Genomic DNA, 27,328 nt, shown 5'->3' with positions numbered 1-27,328 from the left:
CCTTCTCATATAGAAGATTTGTTCAATTCTGGTTAGCTTGAATGTCTTAATGACCCACGCAAAGACCTCAACTACCAAGGAGATGGTAATTCCCGAAAATCACAGAATAAACTAAGCGTCCACACTATTTCACCTCGCCGGTCACTGCTGGGATATCCGCGAGGCCGCATTGTGCTCCATCTGATACAACCAACCTGTCCAACAGTATTTACCATCCCTGTTATCGAATTCTAGGGTCGGTGGCTACTAGTACACAGGTGCCAGGTAGGATTCCGGCCTCCGCAGTACGGTTGCAGTACTACCCAATATCAGCAACGTTTCTCAACCTTGGGCGAAGTTCTTTCTACTGGTTTCTGGCCCAATCACCAAAACCTTATATATTATTGCTGGACGGCCATACGATCTGAATCATCATGATCATCAGACCGATCCATGACATCGACAAAAGCACCTCCGTCCATGGCAACTCTGCGTTTCCCACCCAAATATCCACGCAACACGACTGGTCGGGGACATGTGTCACTTCGCTACCCGTTAATGTTGCAAGTAACGATGGTGGTACGGAGATGGTGTAGTTCCCCGGAGTAGGCAGTGATGGAGGGGTTGAGGCGTGAGGATAACCGGGAAGAGATAAAGAGTTGCGCCGCCTAGCGGGGGAAGGGGGGTGGGAACGACTGGTAGAACGGGGGATTGGGGGAAGCACAATACCATGCCCCCCTGGCTCGATCAAATCCTCAGCGCCATGCACGGAGATCGCCACTTTGATCACAATGTCACTTGGGCGGCAGGAAACATCACTTCCCCGCACATCTGACTGGTTCACAGAAGGGTATATAAGGATCTCCTCGCTCGTTTTGCCCCCATAATCGTTTGTTGCATCTGCAAGCTTACTGGAAAGACCTTCATCCAATACGCGATAATCGACCGCGCATTCCACCCTACCCGAATCAGGTGTGAACCTCACCCAACCCAGACTCTCTAAATTGTGCATTCCGGACTTCCCCGCCTGGGAGTTACGTAACCTGTGAAGGACGGCCAGTTCACGTTCTTGAATGGCGCTGTATGCCCAGTCCCGTCCCTGCCGGAAGCTTTCTCTGTGTGTGACGGTTATGGGGAGTCGGCGGACATCAATCGCATCAAATTCCTTCGGCGTGATGAGGTTGACGGGAAGGTGCAGATGCGTCAGGTTTGTGAGTGTGCAAAGGCCCTCGAATAGGTCCTGCAGGTGGAGATTTACGAAGGTTGGTGGGGCAGAGATTGGATAGCCTTACCTTTTCTTCGATTGAAAATGAAACGAATGATATCCCATAACCGAACCAACACGTACGCAGCGACAAGCTTTTTAAATTAGGCAGCGTGTTCCCAATCGCCGTCAAAAGGCCAAGAGGGCCAGCGGGAAACTCCTCACCACCGGTGGTCTCTTCTGCACGAAGAGTCAAGCCCTCCGGCATGAACTCCAGAACCTCGACACTTCTCACATACTCCAAACCTTTCACGAAGCGTCGCGTGCAATGTATGTCAAATCCACCAGAGTTGCGGACACGAAGCTCCTTCAAATTCGGAGTGAGCTTCAACAAAGCGTCAACGCCTTCGAAACTGTCAAGATGGAGCCTAGTGACATTCGGGAGGAGGAGCGTGTTTGGAAGACCCAGGAGCGGCATGGACAGAGCCGCGTGTAGGTGAGGATCTAATGTCAGTGGTGAGGGAGTAATGGGGGTTAGTCCCGTATTGGGTAAAAGATGACTCGTGAGCGAAAATTTCCGCCAGGCTGATCCTGGACCGGTGCTTTCCGCCATTTTAAATGAGAGGCTTTGGATAAGCGGTGCATTGGCAATGATGCGAGCAAGAGGGATATAGATAAGTGGATATATTGGGGGGCCCGGAGGAGGAAATGATGCTTCTGAGATGAAATTCCTAGTGTCTTTCCATGCCGCAACGAATGGGGGATCCAAGAATATTACGAGAGCTCTTGATTGAAGGTCAGCGTGAGTGACATGGAAAAACTCGGGTTTGCGCGCCTTAGTTGGGAGAGTAATCTACGTGGGATTCTAGAAACACTAAGCAGATCTCTTTCCTCAAACACGGAGATTTCTCTGAACAACACAGGCTCCGTCAGGAGCCTGATGTCCTTGCATGTTGAAGAGAAGCTTGCCAAGTCGAAAGCCTCTACAACATGCCCATGAACCTCCACAAGTAACTGAAACGAGATTTTCTGCATAAGCTCAACAGGGAGCCTCAGCAACGGAGGCCGATTTGACGTTGCTGGTGCTGTGGACGCGGGCATTGGGTCATGTGGCGCCAGAACGGAAGAGCTTTGCATCACCGCAGATAGCGCCTCTCCTGGAGGATACAGAAGGGGGAGACCTCTCTTAAACGTCGCCCAGTGAGGCCGGAGCCAGGAGGATTCCATTCCTTCCGCAGCGGACAGGCTGTGATGCGTGGGCGTCGGACTTGTCACGTGCGCCGATTCTTCAGATTCATATCAAATCAACAATTTACGCAGCTCTCTTGCGTCTTCATTTCCTTCTTCAGCCCAGGAGGACATCCACTTATCCACATCCTTGGGTTGCGATGTGTCTGGATCCCAGGCAAATCTCATCTCCACTTCGTCGAACACCTCAACGTATTTGCTCGTTGAGAACCCGAGCTTGCGGAAAAGAGCGATAGATGGCTCGTTCGAGGCCCCAACACGGGCCAGAAGGGATTTAGGGTCTATAGGAAGATGTGGGGAAGATTGCCTGGACATTTCCGATCCTTTCATATCCGAAGTGACGTAACGTAGAAGGAGCCTGAGCGCTTCCAGCGCGCACCCTTTCCGACGGTACTCGCGCTCTCAAGTGTGAGAGGAGGGATACTTTGAGCTTCGTGAGATTAGACTGGAGGCTGACTTGTGACTCACCCGCAATCATTATCTCACATTCTACTTCACGCTCATCCTTGAAGAACATGTTCACGTCGCCAATCATTTTCATTCTTAATGTGTCTTCTGCCGTGAGTGCATCGGAACCGATCTGAAGGGAAGATCGAGCGAGAACGATGAAGGTGAGTTCTACATATATGAATAAGTCGTTAGCCATTGAATGATCGCCAACTGTTCACTAACTATCTTCGTCCAGATGCCAGCTGCCTAAATGAGAAATTAGGAATCAGGACATCTTATGTTGACGCTGGAATTCAGAAGCGCATACGTTGCATATCATACTCTTGCTCCAGCGTGAGCGGCATGGATGCTGTCAAGTTTAAAAGATCCGGATCCTTCATCCATTCATGGTAGGTCTTGCCGCGGATCTCAGTGTATATTCATTTCACAGGGTTAAAGCAATTGCGAACCTGTACATGTTCCTGTCTTCCTATGATTGTGTTAAGCATCCCATGCTCAGGCGAACACTTTCGCTCCCACTTACCTATACGGAACGAGGACTACGGTCTTCCCAACCAGAGCAGTGTTCTCATTCACCCTCATCGCGATGGCGATCTGGTCACGTTTACATTTGCTTATATCAGCATGCCTTGAAGAGAGCTCAGGTTGCATGACATGTCTTCCCGTTAAAGAGAGGCTAGTCACCTGCCTACATGACATGCCTCTCGCCCATCCTCCTGCAGTCGAGCTTTCTAAATGAGGTTCTTCAGAATGAATTTACAAGTCTTCCTTGCTTCAGCACCGCTTGTGGCTAACGTCAGAAGATGCGACGCACTCGGAAATTGGGCACACGAAGTTCCTACTCACTGAATATGTCATTCGTAAACGTCATGACCCTCGTTCCAGTTGTCACCCCTAGAATCGTCCATGCCTTTGTTGAGACAACTGGCAACATGAGCGGCTTTTATCACAAATTTGTTCTGTGAGCAGCTGAAGCTCGTTGGGATGTACCCTCAAGCCAAAGACCTCTAACTCTGCACTGGCAATTTCTCATCACCCGACACTGATCATTCAGCAGTATCACTCCTACAGGATGGTTTCCGACTCTGATGTCCATCAGCTCTTCCTTTCAGGTACAACGTAATACCCATAACTCAGACTATCTTGATTTCTCTGGTCTTGGCTTGAAACTCCTCCGGAATCCGAATCTTGCTTCTGGCAAATCCTTACTTGTCACCGTCAAGATAAGGTCACGGAACTGTTGCGATAGAACTCTTCAGTGTGTCGGATACGAAGAGGATGCTAGTTTCGAGTAGACGCTATGGAACACTTAAAACCACGTGTAGAATATCACTACCCATCAATGAACGACTGCCAGGAGACGCGGGCACCGTTTCAAACGCTAAGGTGCGCAGATGTTGTATTCTGGTTCGTCTACGATACTTCGTGACCCCTGATTTCTACACACATAAAATCAGTAGCAGCAATGGCCCTTGAACCTTCTTGACTCCATCCCTCCGTCGCCTGATCTTGGATAGCATGCATCATAATTTGGTTTTCGCTCCCCTTAGGGTCATCGGGATATCGTTCCCGGTGTTTCTTTGACTTTCGCCTTAGGCCAGAATCAGTGTTCCATGCTGGATCAGGGTACCTGCAGGATATTCTTGTCAGACATGGCGTGGAATCGATGCACTCGCTCACATGCTACTAAAATGATTCAGATATAGCCTTCTCGCCCGGATTTGTTTGGCAAACTCGCCAGCCATTTCTGCTGTGGAATGCCCCCGCGAAATCGCCTTCGCGCGAAGCTTCTCCTTCTCGTTCTCATCCCATTGAGAGCTCTTTAGCTTGCGGGGTGAGATGTACGCATTCGTCGCCTCATGAACTAACAGACTAGCATCATCTGCCAAACCAATGAAAGAGCTGGCATCGGAAGTATCCCCTAAAATAACAAGTTTTCGACCAGGGGCCGATATGGCTGGAGGCTCAAGGAGGAAACCATCCGGTAGCAGAATTGATTCACGGGTAGAGCGAAGCTTGTCGAGTAGAGAGCGAGGGACTCGGATACCCGAGGCGATGAGTGCATCACGATTACGGTCAATTGGATCCAGGTGGGCTTCACGGGAGAATGGTTCTGATTTGTCAAATTCATGGAATACATACCCAACACAAGGAACTGGCAATCGATTCAGAGCCTGATCCTGGTATTTCGGAATCCAGTTTGTCACTTGCCTCGATGCTCAAGCGGAGCAGCAGATATAGTTATTCCAGATGCTTCCTGGAAATTTTTCCACTTTCCGTCGCTATCACATTGGATATCCCTCCCGTGACCCTCATTGGGGCGCGTATCTGATATAGGCGCCGGACATGACGCGACAGGTGTCTGAACAGCCAGGAATTCGTGCACAGAGAATGTACCAGCAAGTGTGGCTCCTGTGAGCTGTAGTGTTATACGAACTAATTGCCGCAATCCGACGGGGCCATAAAGATCTATAGAGCGCTGACCAGACTAATCAACACAAGGCGCCTTCGGGGTCAATTTCATTTTCAACTTACCTTTGAATTGCTAGGCTCAAGACCAAACATGATGGTAGTAAGCAAAGGAACTAGGCCCATAACATGATCAACTAAAATTATTGTTGAGAGCGATATGATCATATGACTCGCCATGCTGGAATGTGAGGCGTACCATGAAGATGCGTAATGAAAATCTTGGTCACCCTTGCTGGGGATATGTCAGCCTGAACCAATCGAAGCTGCGTTCCTTCCGCGCAATCGACCACTTCGAACGATACACCACATGGGGAGAGGGTATTTGAGGAGGCGGAAAGTCAGTTGAACACCCCCACATAAGTTTTCACGGGCTTACACCAAATCTCGCCGTCGAGATTCAGAGCCAGAGAGGAGCAGTGTCGACTTAAAGTAGGACCACTGCCCGAGGAGGTGCCCAAAAAAGTAATGCTAATCCGATTAGGCATTTGGTTCTACGTGGTCTTCAATGGAAACGATGTATGGTCGCGCCAAAACTTTGGGGAGCCGCTCAGCGCTGACGGTGCAGTAGATATGCAGCAGAGGACGATTAGTTCATTCCCACGGTCTCTTGCCGGGATGCCCCCAACTAATTCACTTTCAATTCAATCCGTGTGACATGTGACGAACTTATGGTGGTCAAGAACTGGGCGCACGCCACTTAATGAAGAGAAAGCTGGGGTAAGGTCTGTAAGACAGAAGCCGAGCTCGTACGAATTCAATTTTTTTACTCACGCATCGCCACAATTGGGCCAGCCCTTCTCTTTGTTTGTTTTATTCTGGATATTTAACCTGCAAAACTTCAGCGAGCCGCCGGCAGGGGTCTCGAGAAAAATACACGCAAATAAAGTAAAAATAACAGAGAAGTCCGATCTGGGAACACTCGTCCTCCCTTGTTAGGCAGGTTACCAGCCTCTATTAGTATAGACTCCCTCATCCAATCGAGGCCCAAACCATATTTCCCTGGCGAGTCGTCACTTACAGATGTTCGGATATTGTGTTGCCAATGCCAAAAATGGGAGGGGGTTGCGCTTCACAAGCGGACGTTATCTCTCGGGTTTTCCTCCGTTGTCTCCTAAGCAGCGTTTTTCTTTTCTCTCATTTAAGAGTTCTGCCACTCGCTTGATCGCCTCTTCCTTCCCCGGGAGATCCGCAAAGTTCAGAATCCCATCTTTGTCTCATCGGTGGTCGCCGCAGCCCGCTCCTGGTACGCGACGCCATGTAAAGGCGTAACATCATCAAGACACGATAAAAAAGTCGCCATTGTCCTATCGAAAGGCTCGCAACTCCGTAGGCGAGTACCCCACTGCGTAATCCAACTTCTCTGATACGATGTTATACTTGCGTGATTCAGGCTAACTGAACTGCCAAGACTCGGCTCTTTGCCGCAAAACACCCTGGCATAATCCTGCTGCTGACGGGAACTCAGCAAACTGTTACTGTTATATGTTGTTGCGGATGTGAATGATGTGGGGCAGAGCCCAGAACAATGCCGATTGACAATGCGACCAGCTAATTACTGCTCTGGACGATGCACGGGTGCGACAGGCCATGATCGCGTCGGGAATTGTCCTGCTTTCTGCGAAACCAATGTGTGGACGGCAGAACTAGCTGCACTACCCCCAACCCTCAACGACACCATTGGTCACTCAAGGTGAACAAACCGCTACCAGTGCGCTGGGGCGCCGCAATTCCACGTCGTCTTTGGGCCTGTCGGCAACCTCACTCCAATCACTTATGTCACTGACCACTGCCTTAGAGCTTGACACAGACACAACTTTTTTGGCAGCAACGCGATTCCCAGGCGACAATTGTAGGTGCCTAGAGATATAATAAACACCGGCAAGGTTGCAATTGTATTCAACTGGTTTAGTAAGTATGTGTGCACGCCATGAGCTCGGAAGTCAACATACCTGGACATTTCACCCAATCGGGGCCATTGCTCCGCCGCCTGGCTTGAGGGAACGATCTTCTGTCATTTGGCTTGCTCCTTTCCACAATAGTTCCCGTGTTTCAATCCAACAACTTATTCCGTGTGGGATGCTCGAAAATCGTCATACTAGTTTGTCGCATATCGCACGATGATTTTGGATTGAATTGAAAATGAAATTTGCGATGGTAGTCATCCTACATACGTCGAATGGGCTAAGTTCAATGCATGGCTGAGCCAGGGACGGCTTCCCCTCGCTGCTTGCTAAACCTTTTGAAGACATGTAGTACCTATCATTTGATGAGCAACAGCGAACACGGTTTAAACGCGGTTAACTTCAGCTAAACGATGAGCTCGGCGGCTTGCTCATGCGTTTGTTCCTTGGCATACAAACATTCGTCGTGTTAGCTCACTTGATCTTTCGGCATGTCCTTTGTTCAATGAGCACATAAAAACTTCAAGAGTTATCTCTTGTTTTGTCTTCTACTTCCTGCTTGGTGCACTCCTTGGGGTCTCTTGGAAACCTCTTCAGCTGGGGCCCGTAATCGTAATTAGTTGCCTTCCTCCTGTCCATCCCCTAGTTGGTGTCCGTAGTGTGTTATCCCTCGCCCTCGTTTCGCACCCAGTCGGTGATTATCCATCCCTACCATGAACTCCCGATGCTTTCTCGCTTTAGCTCTAGTGCACCGGATGTGTGTGGGCGTCGTTTCGTTGCACATGTCAACCCCAGCCCCTTTCATCTGGTAATAGTCACGACGTATGCACATCAATCCATTTTCTACTAAGAGACTGGTGCCAACGCCTGGATCAGACACTCTATTCCAATAGAGGCTGGTAACCTGCCTACTGTGAGATGCGCCCTGACTCTATCAGATTGTGACTTCATGATGTCATTCCCAAACCGCCGAAAGAAAGGAAAGACTTTTTCGTTTTTACTTAAATAGCTCAAAATATCGCAGACATCCTCTCAAATTGAACGCTTGTGGGATGCCACAATGGCCGTAATCGTTCAATATTGATCTTGTCGGTAAAACCACGAATCTTCCCGATAAATCCAGGAATACAAAGTGCATTCGACATCGGCCTGTAATTTGTTCCCCATTCTTTACAATCCTACGCTTCAGCGCTGACCCCAAGTGCCACCATCCCAGTGACCCTGTCTTCCCCCATTTATATCCGTCCAAGCAGCCGTGCTGCGCTGTTCATCGAGGCATGAATATGTTGCTTTCTCCGTAGTGGTGGGATCTCATGCCACGGGAGCATTAAACAGGAGGCAACGAGATAGGCAGCCACCAAGATAGTGGGATAGGTGCTGGCGAAACACGATGAACGTGATGACCTCATTTGGCAGGTTAAGGGGCAGACTGATGGAAATGGGCTTCTGCCTCCACTGATTACTCCCAAGATTTCGGGGCTTGTTCAGCGGCATTTACACTTGTAGATCCCATCTACGGGCTCAGATACTTTGCAACGTTTGTCAGTTCCGCGATACTCTCTATCCGAGCCTGCCGAAATCATTTTTGGGAGCTCGGCGGTGTCCCTAGTTGTTACACTTAGTGGAAATTTTGCCCCCGAGCGCATCGACAAGCTCGATGTGATGGCTGCAGGCATCAGTGATGGTTGGATGCACCAACCCCAAATCGGATGTCAGAGTTTGCAGTCCATGATACATGATGCTCAATGAATGGCAAACAGCAAGCGCCGATCTCGAAATCCAACGATCATTTGATGTCGGCGTCGCTGCATGTTGCGATCGCTTTATAGGCCGCTGACCCACGATCAAGAGATAGGACTGGAAACCTTGGGCAGTGAAGGCGAGTGCATTCGCGACATCATACTTCGAACCGTTGGCCGCCCAGAGTCTCCGAACTAACTTATGACCACCCTAATGAGCGCGCAAGAACTCACCCAGAGTCTGCGGAGATACGGGTCTTGGGTGTCCCATTGGATGCCGTCAAATCGAATCTTGGCAGCTGATATTGCTGATAGACGATAATTTCCAAGATAACTGAAAACACTGATGTCGCGTGGTGATGGTAGCCTAGTGATCGGGCTCGAGTAATCTCGCCATCTCGCCATCACATTGACGAGGAGGCGCCCAGTCTCTGGAGCAGGCTGGGTTCGGACATTAGAGCCCAAAAAATCAGTGACTACGGGTCCCCCGGGTTCATCGCAGCGGATTCCCTACCCCCACACGGAGCGAGAGTAGCATTCAAAGTACTGATGGCTGCGGACCCGCAGCCGTCACCATCCGGAGAGAACGGGCGAGACGTATGATTAATGATTCCATTTACACGCTTCACGAATCCCACATGCATATTGTTGTTGGATTATCAATCGCAAGTATTAGCCATGTTTACCAGGGGGTTACATCCGGCGGATGACAACGGCAAGCGGGAAGCTTCGAAATGGCTGAATGACATACTATCTTATCGACGAACGATGCGGCGAGCTGGATTGTGAGTATATTGGATATCCCTGGCCCCACTCCGATATGCTGTGGCGTAACCCCCTACGCCCTCAGGTAGCATACATGCTAGTTGGGGAACGGGAGGAGCCAACACGACGGAATATATGGAGATGGACGAGTATCAATCCCCATTATGGGGCAGCGCGCCCGCAACGCCGTTTAATTTTCAACAGGTGACAAATAACTATCCTGCATCAGAATCAGATCAACACCGAATCAAGGATCGTGTACATATTCTCATGGGAATGAATTATCGGTCGGACGCTGCAAACAATGATCTGTCGGTAATCCAAGGTGATAGCGCAGAACAAGCAACAGGCCCAAACGGGCAAACATGACTAGGGACCCCTTAGGAAGGAGCTAAGTACAAGGCACTCTGAATCCTGAGCAGCCGAATCAGCTTGAGACAGCCAACTGTGTGAGTGCCGGAGTTCGATTGGTGTGAATGACCCCGCCGCCCGTAGGTAGGAATTATACCAGCCAGGGACGTACTCTTCGATGTGATCCGCCGGATGCGGATATATTTCGGGATAGACACCCAGACACTCATTGTTCGGGTCTGTATTAGCATTCGTGCCTTGTGTTCCTGCGCCACCTGAATGCTCAACAGCAAAGAGGCGAGTTATCAGCAGCTCGGCTTGGTAGAATTCCATGAGCTGGGGTTAAAGGTAATGGAATGGTCAAGTTGAGTGCATACCCGTTGTGCTGCGAGCATTTCGACAGGCAATAGCAGCCCGAATCTCTTCTTTACATGCTTTGATGGCTTCACGATACTATTACGATGCGCACAAAGAGCGATCCCCATAAGCATAAGTTGAGACTTGGTTTGCTGGTGGTGAGTCGTACCTTCGAAGCTAGGACGGGGCCAGAGAAAGGAATACACTCGACCCGAAGCCGCTTGCAATCGTTGCAGACATGCGACCCAGGCTCAATTCTACAGCTCTGGCCAGGAACCTTGAGGAAGATGCAAATAGAGCAGACCTCTAATTACTCACTTTCCTTCGCAGGCGGCAAGTTAGACATCCCGTGGAGGAACGTCGATGTGAGGTGTCTTTCACTGGGTAGATGTGAGCCATGGTCACTGCAATGACGTTGAAGGGGATCTCTATGAACCTTTTATGGGAGAAATATGGATGTACCACTGGTAGGCGCGCGCGCTTGAGGCATCATTGAGAAAATTCGAAAATCATGAGCGAGGACTAGTGCGGATCAACTGTGGGCACTTGTACTCTTGCAAGAGCGGATACTTTTGATCGGCGCTTGATTCCCCATGATTAGATCAACACAACCGCAGCGCTTGCGGCATCAGACCATCGGAGGGACAAGCTATTTCAGCATTGGTTTGAACTACATCACCTCAATGTTTAAAGGTGAACCGATCCGTGGTAGCTGACGTAAATACAGAACTTTTAAGGTGATCAGGCACACCTCTGGCGTCTAAGGTCGGATGTCACACATCGGAGGCCCCCCAGCTTGGGTGGTACACGCTGTGCACATCTCCAGTGAAGTGGGGAAGAGTCAGATAGAAGTGCCAAGGCAAGCACTGCATTCTGATATTAATGTTCTGATTTTGAATCCCCGAAGATGGTGCGGAGTATTACTTTGGGAAACCTTAATACTGGGTAAACGTCGAGGCGTCATCATGATCGGACCGTGTAAGCCACTCTTGACGCAAGCGCGTCATTAGCGGTTAAATGTAGTGCCCCTCACGATGATCCCTCACGAGCGCGGATCATGGGGGGAAAGGCTCCGATGCAGATCTTTATGGATTTCGAGCTGTGCAGGCTGATCATGCAGGCATTCCAAGCTTTGGAGCGAGCGCATACTTATTGAACTATAGGTCCGCGGCATTGGACCTATTGTTCTTCCGTGTTCGAGAGAATCCTTTTCGGTTATCGATCCATACTCGCAAAGGGAAGAGATGGGCGTATGTGTATGTGTATGTGAAGACCTTTTCTCACACTCGCCTGCGAAGAGGAAAAGAGTGTCGAAGAAACAGAAACGACACATACCATTATTTGAATTCTTCTTTTGGCATACCTATACATACCATGATCCCTAAAAGGAAATGAGGGTCTTTGTCCTCTCTGCATCTCCATTGCGGTAATGGTGGGGCAAGTTCCCTTTCTTCTCGGTGCACGTTGCCTTTATTCGTTCGATACGGCGTTCCATTGGCCTTTGTTACTGCATATATAAGATACACCATCCCCCCTCGACTGCGTCGAGTTGATCTCGACATATCCGTCCTCCCATACGAGGTCTTACTAGATCCATCAAAAGTCCCCGAGCTCTCTATCGCCTGATCCGAATCCATCATGTCGACTTCAAGCCGTACATCCTCCTCGAGCACCATTGCAACCACTTCATCGGTGAGTTCATTTTTTCATTCGCTTCTGACAGATTTCGCCGTGCTAACCTTTGTCGATAAACTAACCAGGGGGTTTGTGTCATCGGTGGTGGAGATCTCGCTGCCCTGGGGTTTGCAGGCATTTCTGCTCCCCGCCATATACTCGCTCGCAGTCAATCGCAACCATCACTTTTTGTTGCTGAGCCAGAACCTCTCAACGAGCCTCTTCCTCCGCCTCCCCCCTATCGCAAATTCAGTTCCGAGTTTGAACATTTGGGATTCGGTGGTGTAAATTGGAGCTATTCCGAACGTTTACTGGACGATGTGCAAGTAAGTTGATAATGAGTGGCGATGGCTTTGAAAGCTGAGTCCTTATCTTCTAGACGACTACCTACGGCGAAGTCATCAAGGCTAAGTTGCGCTACAAGCTACATAAACTTAGGCGCGGGAAGAACTCGCTGCCTTGGGATGTGTTTTTAAACAAGAATCTTAGGGAGGGGGAAGTGCCTTGGGCACCGAAAGATTCTCCGACATGGAAATTGACGACTTGTGAGGTTGCAACTTGCAGCTAGGGTCAAAAGCGCGGGCAGCTTTCATGAGGGTGTGCAAACTATCTACGTTGGGATTTATCGGTATGTCTTGGGCTCGCGCGGGTTCGTGGACATCTTAATTACCTTGAAGTAACATTTATTGTTGTTGGAGATTAATAATAATTTTGTCCGTCGCTAACAGTGCCAGGTTCAATTGAGGGACTTTGCTGCATATCAGCTAGCATTTTCAAGGAGTCTCATTTCTCAATGGCAAAGAAATCAGATCATTCCCAATGTAGGATGAACCAACGAAGATACTCTATTGTAAGCTTCAATAGGAACATGTTTTGAATGCACGACCACGGGACGGGTGAAGTCACTTCCCGGTGCGCGTCGTGCGGCGACAGTGAAAAACCGGTAACACAATCCTCCAAGAATCCATACACAGGAGGGGATGCAATCGATTACAGACGACGACCACGACGACCACCCTAAAGGAGAGGGTAATGATCAATCATTAGAAGAATACGAATAACAGAATCTTTGTTACCTTTCGTCTTGTGGAGTCAGTGGGGCAAGGAGTCACATCTTCAATGCGACCGATACGCATACCAGCACGAGCAAGAGCACGGAGAGCACTCTGAGCACCAGGGCCGGGGGTCTTGGTGCCTGTACCACCAGTAGCACGAAGCTTGATGTGAAGAGCGGTCACACCAACTTCTTTACACCGAGCAACAACGTCCTGGGCAGCTAACATGGCAGCGTAAGGAGAAGATTCATCACGATCTGCTTTAACTTTTTGGCCACCTGGAGAAAAAAAAAACGGATGAATCAACTTCGAACTACGAATGAGCTTGAAATGTACCAGTGCATCGGGCAATAGTTTCTTGGCCAGTCAAGTCGGTAACATGGACGAAAGTATCGTTGAAGGAAGCATAAATATGGGCGACACCAAACACGAGCTCGCCTTCAGCTACTTGTGGGCCAAGCGAGACAGCAACTTCCTGCTTTACGACTTTCTTGGGAGGCTACGGAAATGAATGCATCCGTCAGCACATTGTTGCATCCATCAAATGTTGACCAGAATTCGGGATCCAAGGCTAGTTACGTGCACCCCAGAGTGCCCCTAGACTCTGATTTGGCTGTTATTGACACTCACCATTGGGTGTCAGTGCTGGGGAGGACTTGGAAAGAGGAAAACGACTTGACTTGGCAACCTCGGGCAAACGGCACGTGCTTTTAGTCTCGATCAGGCGCCACCATTTTTTGCCTGAAGTCTTTGAGCCGTCGGTCGGTTTCACTCTCGATGAATTGTCTCTTGCTGTCCGCATCAGGCAGAGGTATGTCGTCGCTTTATCGACCTACTTGAATTTGTTTCACCAATTAGGGTGCTGCTGGTTTGCTAGGCAAGTTATCAGCCTCTAGACTGGTTTGCGGTTCGCCGTGCATATCTCCCTCTCGCACCGCTTGAGCTACGCCCACAGAATATACTTTCATTAATGCTATTGGGACACATGGCTCCTTACTGAGTGCTGTGCGGTGGCACAAAGCAACCACATTCCCGTTTGCTTTGGTGATTCGATTCCAAGGTGACCTGGCGCGCGAAGCCCGCGGCAAGGATAAGAAACGTTTGACAAAAGCCTTCTTGCTTGTTACGTATCATCTGGAGTCGCGCCACTCTCCCTTGATCTGAAATTAAAGCGAAGGAGTAGCTCTCGCTGCATATTGTTGCGGTTCTATTATGCGTGCAATCAGAGAGGGTCTGATCTTTGCGAATGTTCAGAGCGCTCTGGCACTGCTGAGGTTGGTGCCGTTGTGGTATTCTATATCAATAAGACTGCCGCTGCTCTACATTCTGGTTATCGAACAAGCATTTCGACAAGCGCTGCCGCCTGATTCCTTTGCGAAATGCAAAGGTGATTGAGAACGCCATAGGGATTGGGGCTGGAGGCCCGCAGCACCCTTTCGTTGTTTTACCCATACCACACTCATCTTTCTACATGACCCCAACCATCAAATAGCGCCCCAACAATGCAGTTATCGCGCACCGATCCTCGCCCTGCGCTTTAAAAGTCTTATATCCACCCCCTCTTCCCTTGCCTTTTCAAGTGCCCAGCAGGTTATGTGTGGAAGCTATACCCAACTCCTTGGAGCGGAATGGCCTTTAACTTTGTATCTCGATGCTTGCATCGGCCGTGATCTGGGTCACAACCTGATAAGATAAGTTGGGTGGGCACACGAAGGGCAGACCGGACCGACGGTTATGTTCCGGCAAAACGAATACGTGGAGTTAAGAACAAACATCACAAGAGGTGAGAAAGGCTGACAGTATCTATGAAGAGATTGAAGAAGGAGGGTCAGGAGGCAAGGGGGCGGAAGGTGGGCGCGTGACAATGGAAGGCCGGTGAAGGCGAAGTGGGTGATGGCGAGCCACTCACGAACGGCGCGCGGTGCGTAGTTTCGTAATCATTTTTCTCCTACGCCAAGAAATGATTTCAATTAATTGCACATGCACGTGCGAGTTAAATATACATCTGCAGTATCGATGGATGGATTGCCGTGATTGCTACCATTATTATGTATGTCTCGCCGCTTCGCACCGCTCGTTGCTCATCATTTCCATTTGTCGTTTCACTCATATCTCCAGACTCCTGCCCAGTCGTCTTTCCGAATTGACAAAGTTTATCCGCAATTTCGCGGGTTTCTAATACTGTCTCCTGCCTTTATGTGTACAGTGCATGTGTTGGCACACGCTCATCTGCACAGCGTGGAAGTGCCTTGGCGACGAGTGGTTGGGGTAATTTATGAGACATCACTAGTAATACGGAGGAAGCTTCTTCGACGGGTCACGCGGCTCTACTGCGAGGTTAGCCACGCCGCGTCGCTTGTCAGCCCGAAGGCAGTGTTCTTTTCGACCGGGAAACCACACTCTCACCCCCCAGTTTAAATATCAGAGGATCAATGAATCAATATCTTGATTATGTGTTCAGTATGGAAATGCAGTGGGCGCAGTTACAACTGTTTCCCTGAATATTGTTGCTATTTATACATAATGCTGTGTGATGGACGATAACAGTATAAAGCCAGTTACCCTTTTGCTGGACATGGAGACAACCTACCTCGGCAACATTTCAGTCCTGTCCACTCAGGAATATGGCCACCTATACCGAACCAGCGCCCCCCAGGTATACCGATGAAGATGTAGAGTTGCTTTTTAGATCACCCCCACCTCCTGCAACCCATGCGAAGTCTGTACCGCTACCAGTGCCAGTTGTGCTTCCCCAAGATGGGACATCCTGGGATTCTCCTTTTGCCAGAGGCTACCATCCCGATATGCGTGACTCTGGGATTGAGATGGATGACTGGTTGAAGTTTATAGATGGACTCAACATCGCAATTGTGAGTTGCTTTCATGTCGTGGTTGCGGAGGGATGTTCACGATGGGACAGGGTGCTAGCCCTCCCCTACGAGTTATAGATTTGGCTGGTACGTTCGTTGTTCGTGAAACGCTGGGATCGTTCTTACTAGAGTTTGCCTTTGGCAGGCCTCGTAATTGGTTTTGTGTAAGCATGGCTCGTGCTGCGTCTAAGTGGTGTTCCTCTTTGACGAAGAATGTAAAACAGTCCAAATACGTGGACGCTTATCGCAGGCATTGTGTTACAAACAACTGCTCAAACAGCCGCGCACATCCTTTCCAAGACACTTACCGATCGGTACCTCCTCAAGGCGAATCGGACATATTTCGAGCCTCGTGGTCTCCGAGTTCGTTTGATGAAGACAGAAGCTATGCATCATTTTATCGGAATCGGTCGGGGAAAGGAGGAGACGAGCAAGCTCAAGAACTTTTTCAAGGGCGCTGGACGAACCGCCGAGAAGGCCGTGTTCAAGATACCTCTTCCCATCATTGGGCCAATTGTCGGACGAACCATCATTCATTTTTCAGATCGCCAAGTAAGTGAGACTCCGCAGCGTGTCCACCCCATGGTAGACTTCCTCTTCGCTCTTGCAGGCTCCAAAGGTCGACCCTAATGACCCCAGGGACGCGACCCATCGCCGAATTGCTGCGCTATATCCGCACGTCTTTCCTGTCTCAACTGATGTCCCCCCTCCCCTTCCACCCTCGTCCCTTTTGGATAAGGCGTCTGCATTGCAAATCAAACTCCGTAACAGCAAGCAGATGAGGACCGAAGCCAAGGGCATGAGGGCAAGAAGGCTCTTGGCAGCCGCTAATGGCGAGGCGACGGCGGACTACCAAACACGGAGGGAAAGAAGGCTGGCGAGGAGGGCCGCGAGCGGGCGGAGACGGGCGAGGAGGCGCCTAGAGTATCGAGCTGCTAAAGCAGATAGATTAGAAATGCTCGGAACAGAGGGGTCACTCTGGATTGTGCTGCTTACACTTGAGCAAGGTAAGTATCTATTGAGTTTAAGCATGACAGTAGTGCCCTCCTGATATAGCTTACGCCACAGACAATGAAATCCAAGGGCGCGAACTCGTTGATACCGACAAGGATGAGCAGATCGGTGAGCAATCTTTTTAAACCTTCCTCCGAGAAATCGTCTAATACGAACGTCAGATATCGATGAATGGGAGGATGAGCTCGAATACGAAGATGAGGAAGAGAGAGCTCGACTGGCTATGGATCACCCTAGCATCGAAAATCCCTACGGTCCGCGTTAATGCTTCATTGCTTCATTGTTTCAAAGGCTTCGCTCTGTGTAAATAGTGCCACGATTGTCCTCCTTTCCCCGGTGTAAAGTTTACTTCCTTTCAAGCTGAATCCCTGAGCCTGCTGGGCATGAGTCGTAGATTGGGAATATTTGTGGTTTTGAAGGGGAACCTCAAATATCTAGCTCCTGGACCTGATGCGCGCGGGCCAGTGCATGCGTCGTACCTCAACCCTGTTGAAGCACCATTAATGCGTAACATCGTTTCCCGGAAATATGACACTGAAAGATATCAATACATATTGCCACTGTCCAGAGTCATGCTATTTTGATATTGATATCACATTCAGTCAAAATGGTCGTTAGTGGAACATATATTGAGCCCGAGTGTTGGTCTCGCGTGGACGTCTTCACTTGGTAAGACATCTGTAAGGGCTCTTTCTACAATACAGGGAGTATGCCTCAATAGCTCAGTTGGGAGAGCGCTACACTGAAGCACCTCAATGTATAGGTCCCCCGTTCAAACCGGGGTTGGGGCACTTCTGTTTTGTTTTTGTTTTTTTGTTTTTTGTTTTTTTTATCTCAGATTTTTGAATTCATCTATCATATGTTTATTTTATTTTATTCTTAGCTTGAGAGTGTGTTCCAATCATCCGGGATATGAGAATGCCATCCATTAAAACATTGCTTGGACGCTTTTGTCGCCCACCCATGGTGGCTGGTTCCGCAATATATCTCTGATCTCGCGGGCCGGTCGGGCGACAGATGGCTGATCAGATCCAATGCTAGCTTGCATCTTCTTCACCAACGTGGACATATTCCTCAGGGTGAAAAAGACCTCAGGATGGGATGAAACAGTGTGTAGTCTGGGCGAATGTCAGTACCGAAGATTTCTGCTACATTGTCAGAACGCACAGGATTTGGGACGTGAGTATGTGTGGGGGTGCCGCACCGAGAATATGCTGGCTAGAAGATCTAGCAGTTCGAAAAGTGACACTGGAACAAGTTTCTACACTCACTCAAGGGCAGGACGAACAAGGGCAGCGTCCCGGCTAAGTGCTGCAAAGAGTTCTGCAATTCCAATATAGTATGGTTCTAGGGGAGGCATCAGCATTTTTGTATAGGGAGAATGTTCCAGTCCGACTTGCCGTCGTGCGGGTCACGATATGAATCAATGACAAGTTCTCGGAGATTCTCCAGACTTGTGGGACTAATGTTTATCCATGCGCTATCTACTACACCAGCTAGAGCGGAGGCCAAACTTCCTGCTATGCCATCCTCCCCACTTGAACGTATTGAGCCGATCAGCTCCGCGATGAGGGGATCAGCGCGCGGTTGATTGCGCATCAAAACTGTGAGTGCTGCCACCGCTCGCGAACGTACTGCAAGGCTCGCATCCGTCAGCGATTTGACAAACGTTCGTTGCAACTGTGGGAAGAAAGGTTTGATAAATATCGGAATGCGTTCCAGCATTTTCGCGAGTGCTATTAATATCGCACTCTTGACTCCTGCTGGCAGCGCAGAGGCCTGAGTAATAACTCGGATGAGCGGCCCTGTGATCTGGGTGGTATATGGTCGCAATGCGGCATCATCAGTCCTCTCGACCAGATCTGCAATCGCAAGAGCGGCTTGTTCTCGCTGTTCATTGCTTCCGGTCGTGAGCCCAGCAAATATGACTGGGAGCATGGGACCCACGCCTTTACTGTAGCTGAAGCCGGGAACAACCCGACCTGGCGCACCTGTTCCTTCGATAGTACGCCTTAAGGTGACGACAAGCAATTCCATCTCGGTCTTATCAACAGATTTAATGAACTCATCGAACGCTTGCCAAGCAGCCTCGTGCACAGGGATCTCATGGTCATCCATGAGAGAGACCAACTGTCTGATCCAATCAGCACGATACTCCGAGAAATCAAGGCTGGTATTCTCGCAGAACTTAGCAAACGTTAAGGCTCCACTGACACGACGCCGCGGATTCTCATGTTTTGCCCTCAAAACGGAGTCAACGGATCAACCAAGCAACCGGCATGCAAACTCACCACGAAAGCAATGTCATCATCAAAGAGTGGAGACCTTCGAGGTCTTCGACTGATCCAACAAGGGAGACGATAGCTGCTTCCACAGCGTCTTTGGTTTTTTCATCCGTTTCATTCTCAGCAGCTGCTACCAACGCGCCAAGAACTTGCGTCAGCCTCTGAGTTAACGCAGACCCTGCAACCGTCACTAGCACTGCAAGAGCATCCGCATTAAACGCCGATATTGGTTGGGTAATGAGAGTGGGTATCAAGACTGGGAAGACGGTTGATGCCCGGACCTGCAGAAGAGTTATATATTAAATTCAAGTCATGGAGGCCCCTTTGTGACTGTGACGATGGCCTACCGTCATAATTTCCCGTAATGCTTGAAGCGCAGTATCTGAGGCAGCACCAGGGGATCGTAGGGCTTCCAGCAAAGTAGGAATAGTCTGATCAATGGCACGCGAACCAACGTGCTCCTGCAAGGAATCAAATGCCTGCGCAGCGGCTATTCTAACAGAAGCAGAATTGTCCACAAGACTGATGCGAACAGCGCTAATGAGTTCGTCCTCATGATTCTCTCGTTGGCCCTTCGTCGTGTTCTCCCTGGATATCATCATTGTCAATGAACTTTGTGCGTACCCACGAGGCTTTACTGACAGTACTTCGCTGATGGCAAAGCAAACCCCCTCACGTGTCTTGCTATCGCTAGACTCGGCACCAGCTCGAAGAATCGGAACAGTGTCACTAAGGATCCTTTCTCCTTGCTTCCGACAAAGTTCACCCAGCGTTCTTGCTGCTGTCTGATGATGAACGGGGTCAAGTACATATCTTCAATTCATTTCTACACTTACCTCGCGCTGCTCATCACCCTGGTTTGCGAGCAGTACCACGATCTGCTCCATTAGACAGGGCAAAATTTCCCTGACTGAAGATAATGAGTATCTGAGGGTTGCGAATAACAAGAAACTCACCTGTTCGAGGAGTATTGTGCACCAAAGCCTTCCAGATATGGATTGCTGCCTGTCGGCAGGCATGTACGGGATCCTGCCTGACAATGTACAAAGATCCTAGAATTCGATCCCTACGGTCTTTCCCGAGCACATCGGCCAGTGCCTTGCGGGAACCTTCTGCAACCACAACGTCAGCTTCGCCATCCTCTTCAATCTCAGTCTTCCTGCTGATCCCCGATATCTTGTATAGAGTTTCCCCAACTAGGGCGACGGACGAATGCTGCTGAGAGTGAGCGTGCTACATCACGTAATAGCAAAGAAGCTCACCCGAATCCGCCAACTTGAATCAAACATACCACGCTCCAGTTCCGGAAGTAGAAGATCGATCGCTTTATTGCTATAGTTGTTGATAATCATTCGTCCAGCTTTCATTGACGCTGTCCGTACGAACTCCTCACCATCCGCTAAGCCGTTCAAAATGGGCGGAATGATGCGAGAGAGATGTGGACTGAACCTGTGGCCGAACGTGGTGGGGAGGAACACAAGCAGGGACATGAACCCTTCTCTGACGTGAGAGCGAGCACTTCTCGCATTCGTGACAATTTCAGGGAGGAGGCCCTCCATCCGTTCCACTCCGAGACCTGACAAAACCTCACTCAGGCCTTGGGCGGCGCCTTGGCGGTCGACGGCGGATGTGTCCGTCTTCAGCGTATGAAGAAGGTTCGACACCATGTCTGGGAAGCTAACTTCTCCAAGGCGTTCGATGAGGGTACCCAGAGCTTTGGCTGCAGTGGCTCGAGATTCAGGAACAGGGTCTGTGAGAACTGTGTGGACCAGAGGAACCAGACGGGGCAAATATGGGATGAAGTCCTTCGAATCCGTCAAAGATGCCATATTTCCAACAATTTGGGCGGCTTTACGTTTCGTTTCGGACCCTCGTTCGCGCATGCCCCGCTCCAGGATCGGAATTAACTGTCCTCTAGTTGGGCATTCATTCATCACAAGTGCAATGGGTAACTCACCAAGGCCAGAGAGGCTGAATCAATATAATGCACAAATGACTTTTTGAGAAGTGCGTTGAGAGCTGTTGAAGTTTTCTCTGGGTCTACCAAGGCTTTCAACAGGGTCGGGACTATGGATCGCACTTCGGGATTGGTTATCACTTCACCAAACCGTTTCAAACTTGAGTTGGCTGCCGTCTTCACTTGTGTGTGAGAATCGGTCAGCACGCCAGTAAGCCGAGGAATGACGATTGGGAGTGAAATGGAGAGTTGTCGGGGGGCTAAGAAAGCCATAGATCCCAAAAGCTCTATTGCACCTTTCTTTGTCCTCCATTGCTTTTCTTCTAGAGTTTCCAGGAGGGATGGCAGGACAGATTTGACACCATACCCAGACAAATTTGCCATAATAACTTTGGATGCATCTTGAGCGGCTTCGCGCACATCTACTGTTGTATCGCCGTACGCAGCAAGTAGAAGGGGCAATATTTCCATGACGTACGGCTCAAACAAGCGCCCAAGGAGCGCGGACATGGTCTCGATGGCGAAAAGTGCACCCTGTCGAGCCTCAAAGTTCTTCTTATTCCCCAGGGCAGAACGGAGAGATGCCATCACACGAAACTCTTTAAAGCCAACTACCCCCCAACCTTTCAAGATACCCCCCAGACCATATGCCGCACCTCGACGTTCCGCATATTTCGATGCCGTCGTAAGAGTTTGAAACAATTCGTCCATCAGAAGGCTCGCCTTGTCCTGTAGCGGGGCCGCCAGCGGCGATAAACATTCGGCGACGGCAGCTTGGACAAGTTCAGATGGCGTCCTCAGCGCATCAATGAGCCTCGCCACTATTGACTGCCTACGTGGGTCTCCCATGTCAAGATGTTGAGCTAGTCGCCCGAGTAAAATAACTAAAGCCTCCCGGACCCAATCGGCTATTTCGGTTGACGAGTATGTTGCAGGCAGCTGGTTTTCGAATTCAGCAAGAAGTTCTTGGAGTTTCTCTTGGCCACGCATATCAATAACAGCGACCCCAGCTTCCAACATGCGGCGCCTGACGCTGGCATGCCGGTCACCCAGAGCTTCCTCTCGGATGAGAAACTCAAAGAAGGGAAGCAGTTCGTCACTCGGTAGAACCTGAGCCAATTGCTCGAAAGTCCAGGAAATAGCTTCACGTGTCGGCCATGGATCTGACTGCTCTAGGCTCCGCTCAATAAGCATACCCTGTTGTGCTCTTCATGAGCACTCTTATTCATGGAACGCATGCAGCTGACTTACGTAGGCGTCAAACTCAGGGGCAAGAATCTTTGCCTGAATCAAGATATGCATGAGTAGATTCCACAGAAAAGAGGGGCATTCCGACCATATCACGATATGAACTTTTAAGATCTGCAAGCAAGCTTGGTACGGATGATGGGAAGTGCGAAGCAGCAGAGGCGATCGCACGAGAAGCACTTGCTCGGACATAGCCCTTTCCACTTCCTAGTCCTGAACATCAGTAAATCGAGCCCGCAGGTGGGTCAAAGGCGAACCAAGTAGCGGAAGCAAGTCGGCGCCGTACGGATTCTTTACGTCCATCCCGTTGTCCTCCCAAATGTCGTAAGCAAGTCGGGCGTTCGGCTGATCATCATCGTGGCACGCAACCCATATTTCAGGACACCAATCCTTATCTGTGAGATCAAATGGCTAGCAATTTGATTGGATATTCATTAACTCAAGCAGCGGGGAAAATATGTCAAACACCAAGCACCTGTAAGGCTTGCAGACAAGCGGATCGAACAAAGGATTCTTGAGCTAGGGTGCCTTGTAACAGAAGCTGAGTTTCAGCTTCCGTAGCGCTTTGATTTAGACCGTGGCTGAGAATCACTAGGCATGAGGCCGTGGTATTAGAAACTTTAGGGTAGCGAGCAATGGAATTGAGCAGTAGTTCAAGAGTCTCATATCGAGGATATGTTGGGTCGGCAACTGTAACAGGTTAACAAATGATGCCGCAGTTCCGAAGCTTGCTAACTTACGCTCCACAATGTGACGCTCAATGATTTCTAGAGCAAGAGTAATTTGCTCGGCGCCAGCTTCCTCTTCGGGTTGGCCTACGCCACCGTGCTCGAGAACGCATAAAAGGAGTGGGAACAAGTATGCGAAGTCGAAGGCATTAAGCGGGGAATCCGACGACACCGAGTGCATGTGGTAGAGGACTCGAAGGGTGAGTTCTACGAAGTGCGGCCTGAGCCATTATCGATGAAGGTTAGAATCCAACTTACCTGCCAAAGGTTCTTCAAGGAAACCCTTGGGGACTGCAGAAACCGAAAAGCTTCGCAGGCAAGATATCCCTGTTAATGTGCGGTATATCCCCAAGTTCCGCGAACAGGAGGAACCAATGGCCTTATCGTCGAGATTAAAATATGCAACCAGGGGTTGAAACCAAGTACGAACCAGGTAAACGTCGAAGGCAGCCGACAATGATAGAGGTGACAGGAGGGCACCATCCAGCAGCAGCTTACACATTGGCCATACGAGAGGCTGAAGATCCTCCGTGCGTGCACGAAGAAGACTTTGAAGTAGGCCCAGGCCACGTTCCGCTTCCGCTTTGATGGTAGCAACCCTCAACCGAACTTCCGCTTCCTTCTGCAATTGCTCCTCCACGAGTTTCCGGTCCTCTCTGGAGAGACTAGGCATCGTATTCGCCTTTTTAGCGGCAATGGCCTTTTTTACTTCCTCTTCCCATTTTTCAATCTCGTGATTTTTGCCCTTTGCAGTTGTGACACGCTTCTTAGCGTTGAGAACTAGGCACGGAAGGCGGATGAGTCAACGAAAGGGTCAATTCCGGGCACTAACCGTCTATAAAAGTAGAACCCTCGGGAGTACTCCACACGCCAAGCTCAAACTCCCCTATTCCCAAAAGGCTCTCGGGATTTAAGTCTTTATTGATCTGTTCCGCAAGTTGGGAGATAATGGAATCAGGGGCTATAAATGCTATTGTCGCCGCAGCATCAAATGCAGCATTACTCAAATATGGGACCTGGATGACAAAGTCAGGCATTTGCAAGGTACGAGACGCAGTGAAAAGCTACGAACTGAGGCAGCTTCCACTACAGCTGAGATTAGGGCCTCCCTCTTTTTGACTACCAAACCCTTGGGATCAACGCCGGAAGCCTGAATCGCTTCGATCCACAGAGCACGCGTAGTGGTTGCTGCATGGGAATCAAATTTTGAATTCCAGTGGGCCAAATTTGACAAGAATCATATTACTCAGCAAGTGATGATGAGAGATGACGAATAATTCGGCCAAACGATCCTGTCGCATATCAACCGAGTAGGTTGGGTTGAAGTCTACCAAAGCCAGCAGGACTGCTGAGAAATAACCCATTTTCAAGTACGTTGATGACTGGGTAATACTATCATCTGCCGCTGCAAAAGGCCTTTGGAATTGCTCAATGAGGGCCTCACGAATCATGCGATGCACAAGCTCTGGAGCTCGGTGATTAAGTTCTCCAATGATTGCGATGCCCAACTTTCTCGTCTCCGAATCTTTGCTGAACACCGTGTGATGGAGCAATTCTTGCCCGCACAACAATCTACGACCCATAGTGAGACAGGTTCATTAGCGCAAGGCGGACTGGTTGCTTACCTTAGATTAGCACTCGTCTCAAGATCGTCTTGAATTTGAAGAATAGTAGTAGAGAGAGATCGGAGACCCCAAATCTCATCTGCAGCCGCTGACAATTTGCCATACACCTTGTCTGACAGCAGAAAAGATGTTTTCGAGCCTCCCAAACCCAGTATCTGCAATATCCTGCTAGTTCCTACGCCATCGTAAGCATCACTTCTCAATGATAAGTTACACTGACTACCTGCTGACAGGGGACTTCCACGTCGCAGGACTACTGCAAGAGCGATATAACCTTCGATGGGCCCAATCGTTGTATTCATAGGGCTTGCCACAGTGGCTTTAAGATTAGATTCCAAGATTGGAAGTAAAGCTGCTCCAAACTTAAGCGTTGGCTCCGGCACGGAGAATTTAGGCTCTTTCTCCAGTTTGTCACCCAGAAGCCAGAAGCATTCCGCAACTGCCAGTAAAAATGACCGCCTTTGTAACATCTTGGAGCTCGCGCATTCCTTCACAATGACTGACGATGCATCCGGTAGCAATCCTGTCCCCCATATCATGCAATGGGTGAGGTGAGTAGCAAGCGATATTCTTAAGAACGCAGCCGCAGTCTCATTAATCTCTTTGGAGAGTAATGATGGCACAGTGTTAACGAGTTCCGCGGATACGGAAGCACTGGGTTTTATGTGTCCAAGAATGGCATAGAGGGTGGCCCTGTGTTCTGCACTTGCAGTCTTACCGTGCTTTGGCAATGTCAAAAGCTCGCTGGCAAAGAAGGAATGGATAGGATGTGTCTGAGGCTGAGAGTTCAATATGATCTTTGCCATTTCTACTGCCCCAGACCGTACAATGCCGTTTCCAGACTTAGCGCAGCCGGCAATGGATGCCTGGAGCCGTTTGAGAATAGTGTCGGACCATTCTCCGGAATAGGAAGAGAGTATAGCATTTGCAACTTTCAGTGGAATATTTAATGCAATCTTCAACTCAGCAGGAAGTGAAGGAGTACCTGAGATTGATATTTCCGGCGAGCGCAACAGAGCTTTTTCGATGGTTGGGAGGTACACAAGTCCCAAGTCTGTCGCAGTTATGGCATGACTTACGAATTCATTAAGAGCGTCCTAACCTCCCTCATTAGGGAATTGCTTCCCAACGAAGCTGACGAAATACCCACCTTTGCGTGGGACGGAAGGATGGACCTAGACATGAGAATCACCTGTGTATGATATGTGATAATGTCCGGCTACGATATCATAAGTCATTAATGGAAGGGATAGTAAGTGTTCACACCTTCAACTTCGAGATCCAGGTATTTGGGAGCTCTGAGTTTTTGGAAGGTTTCGAACGACACAGAATGTCAATTGCGGAGCCAATAAGAGGAACGAATCTCGCTGGAAACATAGACGTCTTGGAGATTTCCAACAATGATGCCACAGTGCCAGGTACCACCGCTTTGTGCTACACAACACCGACATAAGAATGTGCTAATTCACGGGTGGTGATGGCCCTACCTTGCGAAATACTCGCCATACATTTGCATTGGCGCTACGGGATAGAGACCGCCTAGAAGCCGTTCCGCAGACGGAGTCGAAGAGGATGCTTAAGGTTGCAATGACGGAGTGCCATTGACTTGATCGGGCAAAAGACGGAGAAGCATCCAGCGCGGACAAAAGCACACGACAAGCCCATGTTAGCAAAACGAACTTGTCGCCGCAATGTGACGAACTTGAGAAATCTCAATCAGGTTTGCTAGATGCGGAGTATCATTGGTTGCAACTCACTTCATGGATAGTTGCGAGCAGAGTCGCGTCGTTTCCAATTCCAACCATCTCGTAACATAGTCAAGAATTCCAGACACAGAGCTTTGATCCCAGACAATGCGGCGTCACGTTTAACCAGTGAAGAGAGAACCTCCAAAACCGAGTTTCTAGATGCTGCATCAATATAACGTGGGTATGTGACTATCAAGAGATCGAAAATGTCTGAGGCACGCTGACTGTCCAGTTCTATAACAGCTAATTATTCAGAATTTGGCTTCGAACAGAAACCCTCCTACCAGGTTGCTGGGACACCACAGAAATTCTCTGCTTCAGAAACGATATGCGGTTTTTGGTACTGCTCGACATCAAATTGGCCAGAGCCATCTCCATGAAGCCTTCCCATGGTTTGTTACTTGGCGCTGCCAGAACATTTGAGTCATCGAAGTCATCTTCAGAATAACGCGAAGTAGATATCCAATGTTGAATGTCCTGATCACTCATTCGCTGGCTCGAGTCGGAAGCCAATAATTTGGCCAGCACTCTTTTGCTTTTCTGAGGCACCTTGGGAAGTTGAATCGAAGCCTTGATCTTCACGAATCAGTTTTGGATTGCGATGATGAAAATGAAGTTCGGCCAACCCCGCTAGTTTTATGTTTTAATCGGCACAAAG

At 49.4% G+C, this 27,328-nt stretch overlaps 9 protein-coding genes and 1 non-coding gene across 10 annotated transcripts; 3 read left to right on the top strand and 7 right to left on the bottom strand.

Annotated features, from left to right (window-relative positions):
* Positions 1–862: 862 nt before the first annotated feature.
* On the bottom strand, positions 863–2,657 carry EI90DRAFT_838986 (uncharacterized protein). The gene is made up of 2 exons (XM_039068135.1): positions 2,019–2,657; positions 863–1,968 (listed from the first exon to the last, which is right to left on the bottom strand). Exons 1-2 carry the CDS (start codon positions 2,408–2,410, stop codon positions 1,137–1,139), a joined length of 1,224 nt encoding a protein of 407 aa, XP_038923630.1. The 5' UTR covers positions 2,411–2,657; the 3' UTR covers positions 863–1,136.
* On the bottom strand, positions 2,114–3,484 carry EI90DRAFT_2988501 (acyl-CoA N-acyltransferase). Its single transcript, XM_039056045.1, has 6 exons — positions 3,405–3,484; positions 3,331–3,346; positions 3,189–3,276; positions 3,104–3,127; positions 2,900–3,049; positions 2,114–2,832 (listed from the first exon to the last, which is right to left on the bottom strand). The coding sequence occupies exons 1-6, from the start codon at positions 3,461–3,463 to the stop codon at positions 2,483–2,485; spliced, it is 687 nt and encodes a 228-aa protein (XP_038923629.1). The 5' UTR covers positions 3,464–3,484; the 3' UTR covers positions 2,114–2,482.
* Positions 3,485–4,209: 725 nt separating this feature from the next.
* On the bottom strand, positions 4,210–6,076 carry EI90DRAFT_2988500 (beta-lactamase-like protein). Its single transcript, XM_039056044.1, has 7 exons — positions 5,730–6,076; positions 5,550–5,642; positions 5,417–5,487; positions 5,089–5,369; positions 5,020–5,036; positions 4,562–4,838; positions 4,210–4,511 (listed from the first exon to the last, which is right to left on the bottom strand). The coding sequence occupies exons 1-7, from the start codon at positions 5,836–5,838 to the stop codon at positions 4,295–4,297; spliced, it is 1,065 nt and encodes a 354-aa protein (XP_038923628.1). The 5' UTR covers positions 5,839–6,076; the 3' UTR covers positions 4,210–4,294.
* Positions 6,077–10,039: 3,963 nt separating this feature from the next.
* EI90DRAFT_3011548 (uncharacterized protein) lies at positions 10,040–10,865 on the bottom strand (the record flags this gene model as incomplete). Its single annotated transcript, XM_039056470.1, has 5 exons — positions 10,040–10,067; positions 10,282–10,384; positions 10,487–10,562; positions 10,636–10,743; positions 10,785–10,865. The coding sequence occupies 5 exons, from the start codon at positions 10,863–10,865 to the stop codon at positions 10,040–10,042; spliced, it is 396 nt and encodes a 131-aa protein (XP_038923627.1).
* A 1,189-nt stretch (positions 10,866–12,054) lies between these two features.
* On the top strand, positions 12,055–12,934 carry EI90DRAFT_3031635 (uncharacterized protein). Its single transcript, XM_039058332.1, has 4 exons — positions 12,055–12,158; positions 12,227–12,466; positions 12,520–12,768; positions 12,869–12,934. Exons 1-3 carry the CDS (start codon positions 12,105–12,107, stop codon positions 12,706–12,708), a joined length of 483 nt encoding a protein of 160 aa, XP_038923626.1. The 5' UTR covers positions 12,055–12,104; the 3' UTR covers positions 12,709–12,768; positions 12,869–12,934.
* An 88-nt stretch (positions 12,935–13,022) lies between these two features.
* On the bottom strand, positions 13,023–14,182 carry EI90DRAFT_3278809 (40S ribosomal protein S14; the record flags this gene model as incomplete). Its single annotated transcript, XM_039066626.1, has 4 exons — positions 13,023–13,157; positions 13,217–13,473; positions 13,532–13,681; positions 14,158–14,182. The coding sequence occupies 4 exons, from the start codon at positions 14,180–14,182 to the stop codon at positions 13,131–13,133; spliced, it is 459 nt and encodes a 152-aa protein (XP_038923625.1). The 3' UTR covers positions 13,023–13,130.
* A 1,637-nt stretch (positions 14,183–15,819) lies between these two features.
* On the top strand, positions 15,820–17,344 carry EI90DRAFT_3115695 (uncharacterized protein; the record flags this gene model as incomplete). The annotated part of the gene is made up of 7 exons (XM_039062817.1): positions 15,820–16,065; positions 16,116–16,152; positions 16,211–16,229; positions 16,290–16,617; positions 16,676–17,072; positions 17,134–17,187; positions 17,241–17,344. The coding sequence occupies 7 exons, from the start codon at positions 15,820–15,822 to the stop codon at positions 17,342–17,344; spliced, it is 1,185 nt and encodes a 394-aa protein (XP_038923624.1).
* Positions 17,345–17,790: 446 nt separating this feature from the next.
* Positions 17,791–17,870, top strand: EI90DRAFT_t24. Its single transcript has one exon. It is a non-coding gene; the product is annotated as a tRNA-Phe (tRNA).
* A 33-nt stretch (positions 17,871–17,903) lies between these two features.
* On the bottom strand, positions 17,904–27,060 carry EI90DRAFT_3192398 (armadillo-type protein). The gene is made up of 27 exons (XM_039066397.1): positions 26,955–27,060; positions 26,680–26,904; positions 26,410–26,623; positions 26,189–26,356; positions 26,073–26,141; positions 25,908–26,019; positions 24,923–25,853; positions 24,544–24,869; positions 24,370–24,485; positions 24,130–24,313; positions 23,728–24,077; positions 23,556–23,676; positions 23,310–23,504; positions 23,045–23,259; positions 22,827–22,980; positions 22,658–22,776; positions 22,573–22,605; positions 21,322–22,518; positions 20,627–21,271; positions 20,321–20,579; positions 20,201–20,274; positions 20,007–20,149; positions 19,712–19,952; positions 19,371–19,645; positions 18,480–19,321; positions 18,247–18,426; positions 17,904–18,197 (listed from the first exon to the last, which is right to left on the bottom strand). Exons 2-26 carry the CDS (start codon positions 26,682–26,684, stop codon positions 18,347–18,349), a joined length of 7,068 nt encoding a protein of 2,355 aa, XP_038923623.1. The 5' UTR covers positions 26,685–26,904; positions 26,955–27,060; the 3' UTR covers positions 17,904–18,197; positions 18,247–18,346.
* On the bottom strand, positions 26,825–27,251 carry EI90DRAFT_837691 (uncharacterized protein). The gene has a single exon (XM_039068134.1). The coding sequence runs from the start codon at positions 27,157–27,159 to the stop codon at positions 26,914–26,916; it is 246 nt and encodes an 81-aa protein (XP_038923622.1). The 5' UTR covers positions 27,160–27,251; the 3' UTR covers positions 26,825–26,913.
* Between the last annotated feature and the right edge of the window lie 77 nt (positions 27,252–27,328).

Source organism: Cantharellus anzutake (genome assembly GCF_015039405.1).
Source record: "Cantharellus anzutake strain C23 chromosome Unknown EI90scaffold_2, whole genome shotgun sequence".
Lineage (NCBI taxonomy): Eukaryota > Fungi > Basidiomycota > Agaricomycetes > Cantharellales > Hydnaceae > Cantharellus > Cantharellus anzutake.
This window is presented reverse-complemented; position numbering and strand designations above follow the sequence as displayed.